The sequence below is a fragment of the Peromyscus eremicus genome, chromosome 2 (genome assembly GCF_949786415.1).
Source record: "Peromyscus eremicus chromosome 2, PerEre_H2_v1, whole genome shotgun sequence".
NCBI lineage: Eukaryota > Metazoa > Chordata > Mammalia > Rodentia > Cricetidae > Peromyscus > Peromyscus eremicus.
This window is the reverse complement of record NC_081417.1, coordinates 117,643,377-117,659,073: the sequence shown is the minus strand read 5'-3', so window position 1 is coordinate 117,659,073 and position 15,697 is coordinate 117,643,377. Positions and strand designations below refer to the sequence as shown.

General features: G+C 42.0%; 1 protein-coding gene across 2 annotated transcripts in view; it reads left to right on the top strand.

Annotated features, from left to right (window-relative positions):
- The window catches only part of C2H1orf141 (chromosome 2 C1orf141 homolog), a 49,748-nt gene that overhangs the window by 23,959 nt on the left and 10,092 nt on the right, over window positions 1–15,697 (top strand). For both annotated transcript variants that reach the window (XM_059254600.1, XM_059254599.1), the window contains one exon: window positions 15,046–15,187. In XM_059254600.1, coding sequence (XP_059110583.1) covers window positions 15,046–15,187 — 142 coding nt within the window. The remainder of the gene's footprint in view (window positions 1–15,045; window positions 15,188–15,697) is intronic.

The following is a 15,697-nucleotide window of genomic DNA, read 5'->3' as shown; positions in this document are numbered from 1 at the left end:
AGCTTCATGTGTTCTAGGCAAGTCTTCAACCACTGAGCTATGCCCCCCAGCCATATACCTATTCTTTTTGTTTCACATTCCTAAATTTTAAAATTAAAAAACCATTAATAGTATCCATGCCCCAGGTTATAAGTTTATTCTTATCTACGTGTTTAAATCCCTGCTAAATAAAAACCTCCCAAGAAATGTATAACATCACAGTTTGCTCATCATAATAATTTACTAGCCATGTTAGTTAAAATATGCACAATTTTAATGGTTAAAATTAGCCAGGACCTTCTCTTTATGAGTATTATTCTACATGAACTTGAGGATGTACCTAATGTCTTAGTTTCTTTTCCTAAGGCTATTACAAAACACCATGACAAAAAAAGGGGTTTTCTGGCTTATAGTTCCAGAGAAATTCAGTGTGTCACAGTAAGGGATACAGGGCAGGAAATGCATGATGGTAGCAGAGACTGGCTGCTCTCTGAATCTACTCTCAAGAAGTAGAGCATGAACATGAAGCCTCTACTTCCTCCAGTGAAGCTCAAACTCCTGAAGACTTCCCAAACACCACCAGCTACTGGGCTTACATGTGAGCCCGTGGGAATACTTCCTATTCAAGCCACAGCAGCTTGGCATGGCAATTTTACTTCAAACAATTCTATTTTGCGCTCAGTGGACCGTGACTTAAGCTCAAACACATAAGTATGGGTCCCCACGGAGTACAGAAGAGGTTGCCAGGTCCCCTGGAGATGAAATTACATACAGACAGTTGTGACGCTCCAACTGAAAGAACAGTAGGTACTCTTAACCACTGAGCAGTCTCTCCAGCCCCTTGAGGGCTGTAAAGTGGCTCAATGTGGTATTTAGAGTAATTCCTTGTGCTTTTTGTTTAGATAAACAATGGTGATGTTGAATAAAATTACATTAATTCTGATTATTATCTTCTCATTGTCATTCACTTTGAAGAGAATGTTTTATTTTCTTCTAAGATTTCTTCATTGAGTTGTATTGTAGAATTTCCACATATTTAAATTTTCCAGATATATAGCAATATTTGATATCTAATTTAATTATATTTTTAATCAAAGAACATATCCTGTGACACTTTAAACCTAAACTTCTGTTAAGACTTGTTGAGGTTGTATATTTAAGAATCCTTAAATGTTTATAAAATACAGCCTCGCGTAAGTACTAAATATCGGATTTTTTCACATGAACATGGTACTTTCAACATCACACCATATGTTAAGCCTTTAAACAAGTTCCTGCCCAGTTTGAGTTCCTTCCCTGACTTCCCTCAGTGATGGATGGACTGTGCTGTGAAACTATAAGCTGAAATAAACCCTTTCCTCCCCAGGATGCTTTTGGTCATGATGATTGATCAGAGAAATAAAAACCCCAGCTGAGACAGAATTGCTTTTATTTATGTAACCGTTACTTTTAATTAGAATGGTTAGCTTACTAAAATTTAATGTAGTTATCATAACGGGTAGTAGTTCAGCCTGTTACATTATTTTTTGTTGTTCTCCTGATTAGTTACATTTCTTGTTGCTGAAAGAAACAATTAAATGAAGGAAGAAAAGATTGATTTGGGTTTGTGGTTTAAGGAGAGGTGGGTCACCACCATGAGGAAGGCATGGCAGCAGAAACTTGCTCAGATTCGGGCAAATCAGAAATCAGAGCAAGGGCTGGAAGCAGATCAGCCTAGGGGCCTCACCGCACAGTGACTCAGTTTTTTCAGCTAGGCCTTACCTCTTAAAGCCATGGTTCTCAATCTGTGGAAGGGGGTCACATATCAGATATCTTGCATATCATATATTTATAATTCTTAACAGTAACAAAATTACAGTTATGAAGTAGCAACAAAATAATTTTATGGTTGGGGGGGTGAGGGGGGATCCGCTACAGCATGAGGAACTGTGTGAAAGGGTCACAGCATTAGGAAGGTTGAAAACTGTCTTACAGGTTCCATAACCTCCCAAAAGAGCATCACTAGCAGGGGACCAAATTTTTTTTAAACATGAGCCTGTGGAGAACATTTTCACTCTAAACTATAACATTCCACTGCATTCAATGCAGCCTCAAATATCCCCAGAGTCTTACAGTTCTAATACTGCCCAAAAATCTAGTTTCTTCTGAGACTCAAAGTAATTCTTTAAGTGTGGACCTTTACTCCCAACATACAACGGCATAGGATAAAAATGCCCATCCCAAATGCAACAGGAGGATGGCAAGAATTAATTGGATCAAAGTAAGATTGACACTCAGTAGCATGAACTGTAGTGGGTAGCCATTCCAGCTTTGATCTGGAAGTTCCAACCCCCATTGAGGCTTCAGCAACTGTCATGCCTACAAGGCGGGGCCAAGGGAGGTGCCTGGAGACCCGAGATCAGGATGGGCCAGCGCTCTCTCTCTCGGTTCTGAGACCCTGAACGGTGGAGGTGGACCGAGCAGAGCTTCAGAGAACACCGCTGGACTGCGATACACCTTCCCCAGACCCCGCGACCTACCTATCCCTTAATTTGTAAGTTATGCCATTAAAAAAACCTCCTTTTAACTATGTGGAGTGGCCTTAATAATTTTGACAATATCTGGCGCCCAACGTCGGGCAAATTCCAAAGGCCTGGGTGGCTCCCACCCTCAGCCTCCTCACGGCTGGCAGGTACCTAAACCCGCCTACAAAGTTCCATATAACCAGGGAACGCCTACACGGTTCCATTCCCGAAAAAGGGAGCAGTCCGGTCTCAGTTCCCTAGCTTAGCCCCCAGACCAGGAAAAAACCAGCTCTGGCTCCCCGCCATCTGGATTCCTACCTTTAGCTGCGGTCAGCCAAGGTCGCCAGCAGGCCCTGCTTCAGAGCTGTACCAACGCCACCTTCTGGCTAAAAAGTCCTACTACACCCCCAGAACTGCAAAGTATTGTTAAAATTATTAAGGCCACTCCACATAGTTAAAAGGAGGTTTTTTTAATGGCATAACTTACAAATTAAGGGATAGGTAGGTCGCGGGGTCTGGGGAAGGTGTATCGCAGTCCAGCGGTGTTCTCTGGAGCTCTGCTCGGTCCACCTCCACCGTCCAGGGTCCCGGAGCAGAGAGAGCGCTGGCCCATCCTGATCTCGGGTCTCCAGGCGCCTCCCTTGGCCCCGCCTTGTAGGCGTGACAGTTGCCGAAGCCTCAATGGGGGTTGGAACTTCCAGATCAAAGCTGGAATGGCTACCCACTACAGTGAACACCAAACCCTGTAGCTCCACGTCTACTATCTGGAGCTCTTCTAGTCTCCAACATCCTTTGGGTAGCCTTGCCTTCAGCTCTATTGCCTGTTATGGATGGCATCTCTCTTGGGCTACTCAGTGCCTGCAGCTTTCCTCGGGAAACATCTTGTGTCTAGTATCTCCAATATCCCAGGGATACGACCAGACCATTTATGAGCTCCATGAAGGGAATCCAACTTTGCTGTATATTACCTAGTCTCAGTGACTCTTTGGAACCTTGGTGCAGGCTTCCATGATCACCCCACCCTGCCACCCTTTCATCCTTCATGACTGAAAAAGCAGCACCACGTGGATGACATCATGCTCTGCTGCTCACTAAAGATGACTTCTTGCCTCCCTTTTAAGGTTGCAGTACCCTTTGAGCACATGCTTGGCTGAATTTGGGGAAATATTTTCCTAATAGGCACTGCCTGAGTAGCATTCCTAGCAGTCTCTTTTGGCTTAGGCACCCTGTGTTCAAGTGAAATCATTTCAAATGTGTTTTGTTGCTACACACTGGAACTTTTGACGAGTTGGGTCTTATTCTTAAGGCACTTTATCCATTGTCTCTGTGCAAAGTGGGAATTTTATCCATAATTGTGCTAATCTTTAAAATTACAAACATTTGCACACACCTTGTCCACAGTTTTAGCAATGCCTATGTCCCATTCCTCATTAAATCAAACACTTCATATAGCTCTGCTATAGTTTTTAATTTATTTTGTGCTAATTTTATTCATATATGATATCTTCCAACTCATTTCCCTCTCCAACTCTCCCCAGTTACTCCCTATATCTCCCCCTCCCAACTTCATGTCCTCTTCTATTATTTTTCAAACCACTGATTCCAATTAGTTCTGCCCAGTTATGCATGGTATGGGGCCATCCATTGAAGTATGTAAAACCTACCAGTGGCCACAACCCCACAAAAGAATAATCCTTCTTCCTCCCACAACTATAAACTTCCAATAGCTCCTTGGTTAGCGACAGAGCCTTTTGAGCTCTTCTCCGACCCACACTGGGATTTGGGCTAGCCACACTAGGATTTGGGCTAGCTTGATCTTGTACAGGTCTTGTGCAGGTCACCACAGATGCTGTGAATTCCTGAGTGCAATAGCCATGCCAGAATTTCCTAGCTCTCTTCTGCATCCTACAGCTCTTAATTTTTCCCACTTCCTCTTCCATAGTGTTCACTAAGCCTTGGTGGGGGAACAGATACAGATCTCTTGCTCTGGATTGAGCATTTTCTCATTTATTCTCACTACTTTGACCAGTTATGCAGAGGGGCTGCTACACGCTGCAAAGAGAACCATATCTAATCAAGGCTGGGAGAAGAATGGATCGATGACTATAAATATAAATATTTAGAGGCCATTTTGGCATGATTGTTTAATTTCTGCTGTGCTTTCTGCTCTGAATTCTCTTTATAACCCTTAATAAATTCAGTGACCAGTAACTATCCCACACCCTAAGTGCTAGGGGGTTTTGAAATTTGTTCCACCAAACAATTTAGTCTATTATTTTTTAATATAGCTGTCCTAGTTAGCTTTCACTGTCAACTTGACACAGCCTAAAGTCACTGAGAAGAGTCTCAATTGCACATCTGTAGGGCATTCTCTTGATTGCTAGTTGACATAGAAGGGTCCAGCCCACTGTGGGGGGTGCCATTCCTTAGGAAGATGGTTCTGGACTACATATGAAAGCTAGCTAAGTATGTCTGTGAGCTATCCAGCAAGCAGCATTCCCCCATGCTCCTTAGGCAGATGGTTCTGGGCTACATATGAAAGCTAGCTAAGTATGTCTGTGAGCTATCCAGCACACAGCATTCCTCCATGCTGTTCTGCTGAATTCCTGCTTTGACTTTCCTCACTGATGTGCCATGACCTGTAAGCTGAAATAAGCCTTTTCTTCCCCGAAGTTTTAGTTATGGTTATCTCAGCAATAGAATTCAAACTAAACCAACAGCTTCATTTGGATTTTGAGTACAATGGACAGAACACAGCCAAATTAATTGTCAGAATATAGCGTGAATTCCCTCTGGCCCATTTCCTCATGGAGTCTTTGCTCAGTCCAGCCTATACTGTCCACACTTCTATCAAGTGACTAGTCATAATCTAGCTTTCAACATTCCCACCATAATCAACAATTATGCCTTTTATTTTGGCATTCTTCTCCAGTCTGAAGCTCTATACATTTGCTTGTTCCTCCTGTAAACCAATCCTCAATGCCTAAAAACTGTATAGTCAGGTTTGTCTTTGCAAAGCCCCCAGTTCTCTGAACAATTTTCTGTTTTCACTCTTTTCTCATCACTGTGACAGAGTACCTATCAAAAGCAACTGTAGGCAGGGAGGGCTTACTTGGGTCACAGTTGAAAGGATACAATCCATTATGGTAGGGATGGTGGCAGTTAGCAACATGGTGGTAGCAGCATGTTGACTTCCTCATATCTCAGCAGAACAGGAAGCATAGTGAGTACTGAAAGTAGGGGCAAGACTATGTAAACCTCAAGGCTCATCTGCCAGGAACCTGCTTTCTCCACCCATGTCCCATTTCCAAGACAGCATCAGCTGGGACCACACACTCAAACACACGAGCCTGTGAAGAACATCTCACACTCCAAGCTAATATTCCTTGTGTTTCTTGTTCCTCTGCTTCCCTTCTGCCACCTTTGAGATTATTTGAATCTATATTATCTTAATTGTTCTTCTGTTGTTGTGAAGAGATGCCATGACCAAGGCAACTTACAAAAGTAAGTATTTAACTGGGACTTGCTTGCAGTTTCAGAGGGTTTGTCCACGACCATCATAGCATGGAGCATGGCAGCAGACAAGCAAGCATGGCGTGGGATCAATAGCTGAGAGTTTACATCTGGTCCACAAGCAAGAGGCAGAGAGGGAGATAGAGAAGGAGTGGGGGCAGAGAGGAGAGAAGGGGAGAAGAGAGGGGAGGGGAGGAAAGGAGAGGAGAGGAGGAGAGGAGAAGGGTGGTGAGGAGAGGAGAGGAGAAAAGGAGAGGGGAGGGGAGGGGAGGAGAGGGGAGGGGAGAGGAGGGAAGGAGAGGAGAAGAGGGGAGGGGAAGGAGGAGAGGAAAGGGGAGGAGAGGGGAGGAGAGGGAGAGGAGGGGAGAGGAGGACAAGAGAGGAGAGGAGAGGAAAGGACAGGGGAGAGGACAGAAGGGGAGGGAAAGAGAGAAGGAGAGGAGAGGACAGGGGAGGGGAGGAGAGGACAGGAGAGGAGAGAAGGAGGGAAGGGGAGGAAAAAGAGGAAAGAGAGAGCTAGTCTTTTGTTTTTGGTATAGGCTTTTGTTTTTGAAGCCTCAAAGCCTGTCCCTACTGATGCAGCTTATCAAACAAGGCCGCCCCTCCTGATCCTTCCCAAAACTGTCCACCAATCAGAGGCCAAGCATTCAAATATATAAGCCTATGGGGACCATCCTCACTCAAACCACCACATATATTAAAATTTTACTTTTATTTTCTATTTTATTTACATATAGTACTTGTTTGGGGTTTGGGTATTCTCTATGAATGTTGAAACATACATTACTGAGCAGGGTGTGGTGGTACATGCCCCTAATCCTAGCACTCAGGAGGCAGAAGCAGGAAGATCTCCATGAATTCAAGGCCAGCCTGGTCTACAGAGCGAGTTCCAGGACAGCCAGGGATGCACAGAGAAACCCTATCTTGAAAAAATAAAAGCAAAAACAACAACAACAAAAACCCCACACATCACCATTTCATACTTGGTTTAAAGTAAAATCATACTACTGATGTAAAAAGCCTTGAATAGTAGAGGTCTCATTATTACCCTATCATTTGTACTCTTATGTATAGTCATGTTTTCCTTATAGGAAAACGTTAGGGCTCTTACTTATGGAAAAATATAATATTTTCTGCCTTTGACATTCTTGTATATTTCAAAGAAATAATCCTATATGTAAAAAGTAACTTTACCAGATCTGATTTTTTTTTTTCTGTCATTCCTGAAACTAAATTTCTGGTATTTTCTTTTTGCTTGACAAATTTCTTTCAGAATACTTTAGAGGTTTGCAGGCACCAAATCCTTAGTTCTCTTTTTAAAGATATTTCTGAAGGAAGTTTTTCCTTGACACTGAATTCTGGCTTACTAATACGTATATGGATGGTATTTTCCCTTTTCCCACGTTAACGTGCCAGCATCCTTTGGCTCCCAGTGTCTGACTCCCATGTTCTCTGCTGAGTAGTCACAGGGTTGGAGTTGTTGGTCCTGGATCTTATTTCTTGCACTGCTTTCAAGATCTGCCCTTGCTGTCCACACTCAGCAGTTTGCCCCTGTGCCTTCCCACGGCCTTTTTTGCTTTGACTCTTCAGAGCGTTGACTAAGGTTCTGCAACTCCCTAATTACGTGTTTCACCAAATTGAAGAACTACCTTGGCCTCAATTCTTCAATTATTTTTCTAGTCCATTCTCCCTCTCCTCGCCTTCTGTTACTCGGTTATGTGTGTAGTTATTGTTCCATGGGTTTCTGGATCCTACTTTTTGTTTATATGCATAAAAGCTCCAGGTTTGTATCTGTAAGTTCCTGACTTTTTCCTTCTATATCTGTTTAAGTTAGCCAGAGATGTTTTTAAATTCAAGTATTAGACTTTTTTTAGCTCTATAATTTCCATTTTTTTTTTAAGATTTGGGCGAAGAAGTTCAATGATGGGGGAATAGGGGCAAGGCAGGGTAATGGAGGAATGAACAGATCAAAATACAGTGTTATGTACATATGAAAATGTTGAAATGAAACCTGTTATTTTACACACAAGAACATTAATTTTAAAGTTCTGTTTGAACATCTGGGTCACTTTAGGGTTGTGCTCACTTGGCTTTTTTTCTGTTGAGACTGTATTTCCTGGTCCTCTGTACATCAACTTAGATTCACTTTGGATGTCACGGCTGTTGTATTTACGACACTTATCCTTCAAAAAACATTGCCTTAGCAGTCCACGTGATGCACAAAACACAAAATTCCTCTTGAAGATCAGCTCATATTTTAGCTCAGTTGTGTCCACCTTAGCTGGCCGCTTACAGTCTTCCCTAAATTGCACCGATCCAGGGTCAACCAGAGACTTGGCCAGAAAGGCTCCTGTTGGCACCCTTCTTCCTAGCCTCCCTCCCTCAGCTTCCAGCAGCTCTGGTGGCTCTGAACTTTGTCCTTTGTCGAGTTCTGGTCAGTGGCTTTGAGTTTTGTATGCTCCTTGCAATGCTAGCCGCAGCCTGCAGTCAAGTTAAACCTCATATAAACAGCATCTTCACCCCCCGCAAAGCAGTTATTCCAAATTTCAGTGGTTTCTCTTTGTCACTACTTTCTTTCACTCTCCTGGGCCTTTAAGTGTATGGGGCGTGTGTGTGTGTGTGTGTGTGTGTGTGTGTGTGTGTGTGTGTGTGTATTTTTTATCTGAGGCAAGGTAGTTCTGATAAGAGACTGCTTACTCATGGTGAATCAAGATTACCAGAGGCATTTTTAGTTTCTTTTCGTGTGTGTGTGTGTGTGTGTGTGTGTGTGTGTGTGTGTGTGTGTGTTTACAAGTTTCATCATTATTCCTAGTTCACTACTCTGTGCTTCCTAAAAGCTCATAAATAATGGTGATGGTTGGTGCTTTTTTTTGTTTTTCTGTTTTTTTTTTTTTTAATTGGTATGGGGTTAGGCATTGAATTTACAGCCTTGCACATGCTAGACAGTGCTCTAACACTGATCTAGACCCTCACCCCCAGGCCTCTTTTCACTTTTTGTTTTGAGGCAAACAAATTAAGTAAAATGATGCCCAAGGGTAGCTGCAAAGTTGTGTTCCTGCAGCCTCAGTCTCGGAAGGAGCCGGGATTACAGCTGGGCAGTCAGCCCCCGCATTGCGCCCGTCACCCTTGCCAGTTCACACACTAACGGATGCATTACCTTAGCTATGATATTAGTTGTTGGTTTTATAGTCGTAAACTTTAAAATTATGCTAAAATAGCTATTCTGTGTAGATTTATCAAACTATGGTAATGTTGCTATTAAAACAATCACACAGGACCTGACATGGTGGTACATACCTGTCAAGCTAGCACCAGAGAAGCAAAGGCAAGAGGATTGCAACATCAAGGCTGGCATGGGCCACATAGAAAGACCCTTTCTCAAGCATGCAAGCCAGTGAACACTGAAACTGTTACGAAAAATGTTACTTTGTTTTCTGTCCATTTTAGCCTGTTGGGGAATGAATTATAACATATCTCTTAGAGATCTTGCATTCCTAATACTTCACTTGAAGTATTATTTTGTACAATATTAATTAGCATCTTATTTAGCATTTTATTATAAAATAATGTATATATAATAAATTTATAAAAAATCTTGCCAGGTGGTGGTGGTGCACGCCTTTAATCCCAGCACTCGGGAGTCAGAGGCAGGTAGATCTCTGTGAGTTTGAGGCTAGCCTGGGCTACAGAGTGAGTTCCAGGAAAGGCACAAAGCTACACAGAGAAACCCTGCCTTCAAAAACGAAAAAAAAAAAAAAAAAAAACAACTTAACAGCATGACACTAACATGCAGATTCTTTTCAGGCTTTGATGTTAAGACTATGCCAGATGATTTAAACAACTGAAAAGTTGTTTGTTTTTGTTTGTTTGTGTTAATTGACATGAGTTCTTTTTGGGTTTTGTTTTGTTTTTACTGCATGAAAGTTTGAAAGAAGTTATCCATCTATCTATTTGGGCCTGGTTCTTTGACAAGGTCTTAACTGGCACATAATAACTCCATCCAGTTATGATGTATATTTTGATGCCCACATGTAATGGGTAATTACCAAATCAGGATAATTAGTATATCCATCACCTCAAACATTTACTTCTCTATGTTGAAAAACATGCCAAAAATGCTCTGGGCTAGTTTTTGGAATGTGTAACTACAGTCATCTCATTGTGCTGTAGAATAGGGCTTAAGCGTTCCCTTTTGTGTGTGCTGGGGACCTGGGCCCGGCTCTTGCTAGGTAGGCCTTCTATAAGGAGTTGCACTATAGCTCTCATTTTCTTTAAAGACAGACGCTCTTTGGGCAGCCAAGCCAGGCTCAGGGTACTCCTATGTCAACCCCCAAAGGTTTGGCATTGCCTGTATGCCGCCATGTTATTCTTGGTGATATGTTTTGGACGTAGGTGTTTTACTTTTTCTAGCTTTTTCTCTGCCTTTGGGGTTTCTTTGGCCATTTAGGGCCTTTGGTGATTCCATAAAATTTTGGGATTTTATACATAGCTATGGAGGATGTGACTGGAAGCTAAATAAGGTGAATCTGTAGATTGCGCTAGACAGGATATACAGTTTAACATTAATAATTCTTCCAAATCACATACATAGGGTGTTTTCCTTTTCAGGGATGTGTATGTGCCTTCTTTACTTTCTTTCATCTCCTTGATTAAATTGCTAGGAGATAGATAGATAGATAGATAGATAGATAGATAGATAGATAGAAAGAAATATAATGGCTTTCTTAATTTCTCTCTCAGCTTTATTGGCTAATTTTTGTATGTAGATTTTGTATCATCCACTTTATTGAATTTGTTAATCAAGTATAATTTTTTTTAATTTTTATATTTTTCTATAAATAAGGTCTTGTTTTCTGTACACAGAAACAACTTGCCTACCTCCCTTCCAATTTGGATACTCTTAATTTCTTTCCATTGCCTGATAGCTCTGGGCTAGAACTTCTAATCCTGTGTTGACTAAAACTGGTCAGAGTGGAGACTGATTATCTTCTTAATGACCTTAGAGAAAAAGTATTCCCTACTGAGTCGAGTACAATGTCAACTGTGGGCTTGTCACATTACGTGTATTCCATCACTCTCTGTATTTTTAGATTTTGTTTTCTTATAGCCTTCTTGTGCTGGCAACTCCTAGGTCAACTTGACACAAGCTAGAGTTATCTGAAAGGAGGGAAACTTAATTGAGAAAATGCCATAGGGCATTTTCTTAATTAGTGATAGATGGGAGAGGGTCCAGCCCATTGTAGGTGGTGCCATCCCTGGACTAGTGGTCCTGGGTTCTATAAGAAGGCAGACTGAGCAACCCATGGGGAGCAAACCAGTAAGCAGCACCCTTCCATGGCTTCTGCATCAGCTCCTGCCTCCAGATTCTTTCCATTTGAGTTCCTGTTCTGACTTCTTTTGATGATGACAGCTATATGGCATGTAAGCCAAATAAACCCTTTCCTCCCCAACTTGCTTTTTGGTCATGGTGTTCCATCACAGCAATAGTAACCACAACTAAGACACCTTCCTACCTTAAAATCTCTACCTTCCTTCTCATGGGTCTCTCAACTTTTATGATCTATGTATGTGTGTGTGCACACACAATTTAAACCTAGAGTCTGCATATGAGAGAAACCATTAGTATTTTTATGAGTCTGGCTTATTTTGCTTAACATAAGAATTACATTGCATTCATTTCCTGCAAATATCGTGGCTTCCTTTTTCTTCATGGATGAACAAAATTCTATTATGCTTATATAACACATTTTCTTTCTTTAATTTGTTGATGAGGATCTTGAATGATTCTGTTTCTTGGCTATTGTGAGTAGTGTAGCAATAAGTATGGATGTTCTAGTACCTCTGTGATGCAATGCTTAGCATCCTTTGAATATACACCAAGGAGTGGAAAAGCTCAGTCACACAGTCATTCTATTTTTGGAGTTTTTGGAGGAACCTCCACATTAATGTCCATCATGCCTGTAATCATTTACATTACCACCTACAGTGTATAAGTGTTCCTCTTTCCCCACATCATCAGCACCAGCAGCATTTGTTAAAATATGTTTTATTGCTATTTGACATTCTGACTAGGGCAAGATGGAATCTCCCCTCACTCCCAGAAACTATAATATACAAGCAAAAGACCAGAGAAGTTTAAAAAAAAAAAAACCTCCCAAAATACCATTGAGTTCATTTTGAGTTGGCTGTCTACTGCTGGACATGGGGATTCTCTAGTGTGGTGTGGATACCCAGTGAGACTCCATTGGAGACAACTTTTTTTCCTTTGTGAAGAGTTTTCCTTGGACATAGCGTCTTATCAGGGATGGGAGATCATGTGACTTCTCTTCCTCTCAGCGCTGGGACCCCACCATCTGGCTTGCACCTGTGCAGGCCCAGTGCATGCTGCCACAGTCTCTGTGGGTTCATATGTGTGTCAGTCCTGTTGTGTCTGCAAGACATGGTTTCCTTGGAGTTCTCCATCCCCACTGGCTCTTTCCACATCCTTTATGGCAAAGTTTCTTGAGCCCTAAGGGGAGGGATTTGATGGAGATACCCCATGTAGGATTGGGTCTTCTAAGGTCTCTCACTCTACACATTGTCCAGTTGTGGGTCTCTGTATTTGTTCTCATCTATTGCAGGAGGAAGCTTCTTTGATGGTGGCTGAGCAAGGCACTGATATATGTGTATAGCAGTATGTCATGGGAATCATTTTATTGCTATATTTCTTTAGCGGAATAACAGTATTTGGCTTTCCCCTGAGTGCCCTGGGCTATCGAATCTCAGGTTCTTGGCCACCCAAGTGGCATGGGATATGGGCTCCATCTCATGGTGTAGGCCTAAAGTCCAGTCAGATATTCGTTGGTTACTCCCACAACTTTTGTTGTAGAGAGCCGTGCACAGCTGTGCCTCAAAGATGGCGCCAGCGTCCAGCTTCCGCCTTCCCGATGGCAGGTGTTCTCTGGGATAAACAACTCCTTATTTGGCTTGGGCGTGGAATCTGGCTTGCTTGCGTATGTCTGACCCTATTGGCATTGTCCATGTGGCACTACGGGGTTGGTTGCCCAGTGGCTATAAAGGGTGTGGGCTGGCTTTCCCCAGAGAGAGAAGATGGCTTTCCCCGGGGTCAGAAGATTGTTCAAGGCTCCTGAATAAACTGCTTGGAGAAGAGCCTGGTGTTGCGTCTTCCTTGCTGGTCGAGGCGGACACGACATTTTGTGTCACTATTACACACGTGTATCATATAGGCAGGTCACTATTGAGGATGGAAGGTTTATAGAGGGTTAGTGTTTACCTTTCTCCCCTGGAAACACGCAGAATACCTTCCAGTACCACAAACACTATTCAGTGGAGGTGAAGACTCTGGTTAGGTACCTGCTCAACCTCTCCATGTTCCATCCATGAGATATGTATGTTAAATATGTCTTCAGCAATAGGTCCTTACCAGCAAGATGGAATATTAAGAGATTATAATTTTATTTAAGTGATGGCTGAAGATATTGCACACTTTTTCAAATATTTAGTGGCCATTTGTATTGCTTCTTTTGAAAATTATTCAGTTCATTCCCCTACTTACTATTTGGATGGCTTATTTTCTTGGTGTTTATTACAGCTATTTATGAATTCTATACAACAATTCCCTGTCTGATGTATAGCTAGCAAATATTTCTTCCCATCCTGAAGACTACCTCTTCACTCTGAACAGTTTGCTGTGCAGAAGCATTTTAAGTAAGCTCATACACCTTCTGTGTGCTGGATTCCTTTCCAGAAAACCTTTCCCCAGCCCTTTAACTCAGTGTGTTCTGCTGTTGTTTTATGGTGTGTGTGTGTGTGTGTGTGTGTGTGTGTGTGTGTGTGCACATGTGGTGTGCATGTGTGTGATACATGCACAGGTTTGGAGGGTTCTAAGCATCCATGTCCATGTAGGCAGAGGCCAGAGAAGGACATACAATGCCCTGCTGTATCACTCCACCCTCTTGTCCTCTACTCTGAACTGTTCTGTCGTCCCCCTCTGTGTGGACATTTCTGCTAAAACACAGCTGGCTGCTTTCCTGGGTCTGAACTTCACTTAGAAAAATGTTTATTATGAACATAAAGTCCAAGTTTTGTTAACAAGGCAGATGGTCATTAGTGAACACAAACCTAGGCAAATCTCTTCAGTTCCCTGGCTTTTTGTTTTTTGTTTTTTTCCTTATTCATAAAGTGTAATGATAACATCCACCTCAAGGGATTACATAAAACACCATATTTGAAAGCACTCAGCTCTGAAGTGTAAGCTCAATGGTGAAGCAGTTGCCTAGCATCCAGGAGGTCCTAGGTTCAATTCCCAGTACTGAAACAAAAGCTAGTATTTTAAGAACAAAATTGTTGGTAGTTATCATAGTTAGATATTCAAACTATAAGGAATTAAAGATGAGGGGATGTAGGTGGTGTGCACAATTCCCAAGGTTTGATTCTTACCGTACTATAAACTGGGTGTGGTGGCACGTACCTGGAATCTGAGTGCTCAAGAGTTGGAGTTAGGAGAATCAAAATTGCTCAAAGTCAGCCTAGGATCCATGAGACTCTGTTTCCAAAAACAAAAACAAACAAACAAACAAACAAACAACCTGAACAATAAAGCACAAATTACCATACAGATGGAAAAACACAATTTCTTTATTTTTATTTTTTTATTAAATTTTTTTCATTTATTTTACATACCGACCAGTTTCCCCTCCTTCCTCTCTTCCTGTTTCCTCCCCATCTCCCTTCTACCTACCTCCCTACCCCATCCACTCCTCCTCTGTCTCCATTCAGAAAGGGGCAGGCCTCCCATGGTACTCAACACAGCAGGGCATATCAAGTTGAGACAGGACCAAGCTCTGCCCCCTGCATCAAGGTTGGGCAAGGCAACCCAGCTTGGGGGTTGGGTTCCCAAAAGCCAGCTCAAGCGCCACTGCTAGGAGCCCCACAGACAGACTAAGGTACAAACTGTCACCCACATGCAAAGGGCCTAGGTCGATCCCATGCAGGCTTCCAAGCCGAAAGACACAATTTCTAAGAGGTCTCCTTTTCTCCTGCTGTTTAGGCAGAATATGCAAAGCCCTTGAATCTTCTACAGTCTCAACCTAGAAACCGGTGTAAAAGATCATCAGAGTCTTCAATCCTGTATCCTACAGGGGCCAATCAATCCAATGCTAGTGAGGAGAAAGTCTCTACTCCATTTACAGGTACACAAATTGCATGTTTACATCAAAAGAGCTAAAATGTAACAGCATAGAATCTACATTACAAACATTAAGAAAATATATAACCAAGGAATAGCACTGTTTACTTGGATAGACATAATATGCCATTACTTTGTAACATCTATTACTACTAGAAAAAATGGTAAAGTCTGAATTCCTTAGTCCTCTGCTTATTTCAAGTCCATTTACAAATTACTTTATGAGCTCCAGTCTGACACTACTGGCATCTAGCCAGGACAGAACCAAAGATATCTGCTCTGGCCAAGAACACGATTTGAAGCTGTTTGTTTTTAGGGTGCTTACTCCCAATATGCCTAGCCTGTTTCCATCTCCTGTCTTCATCACTGCTTAGAAATCAAAGTTCACAAAAGACTGGTCAGGTAAAATTCTCCCTAGGGAGAATAAAAGATAGAATTAAGATAGTAAACACTTAAACATTACACTTATATTTTATGTTGTTTGTATGCATATATGTGTGTACATGCATCCTAC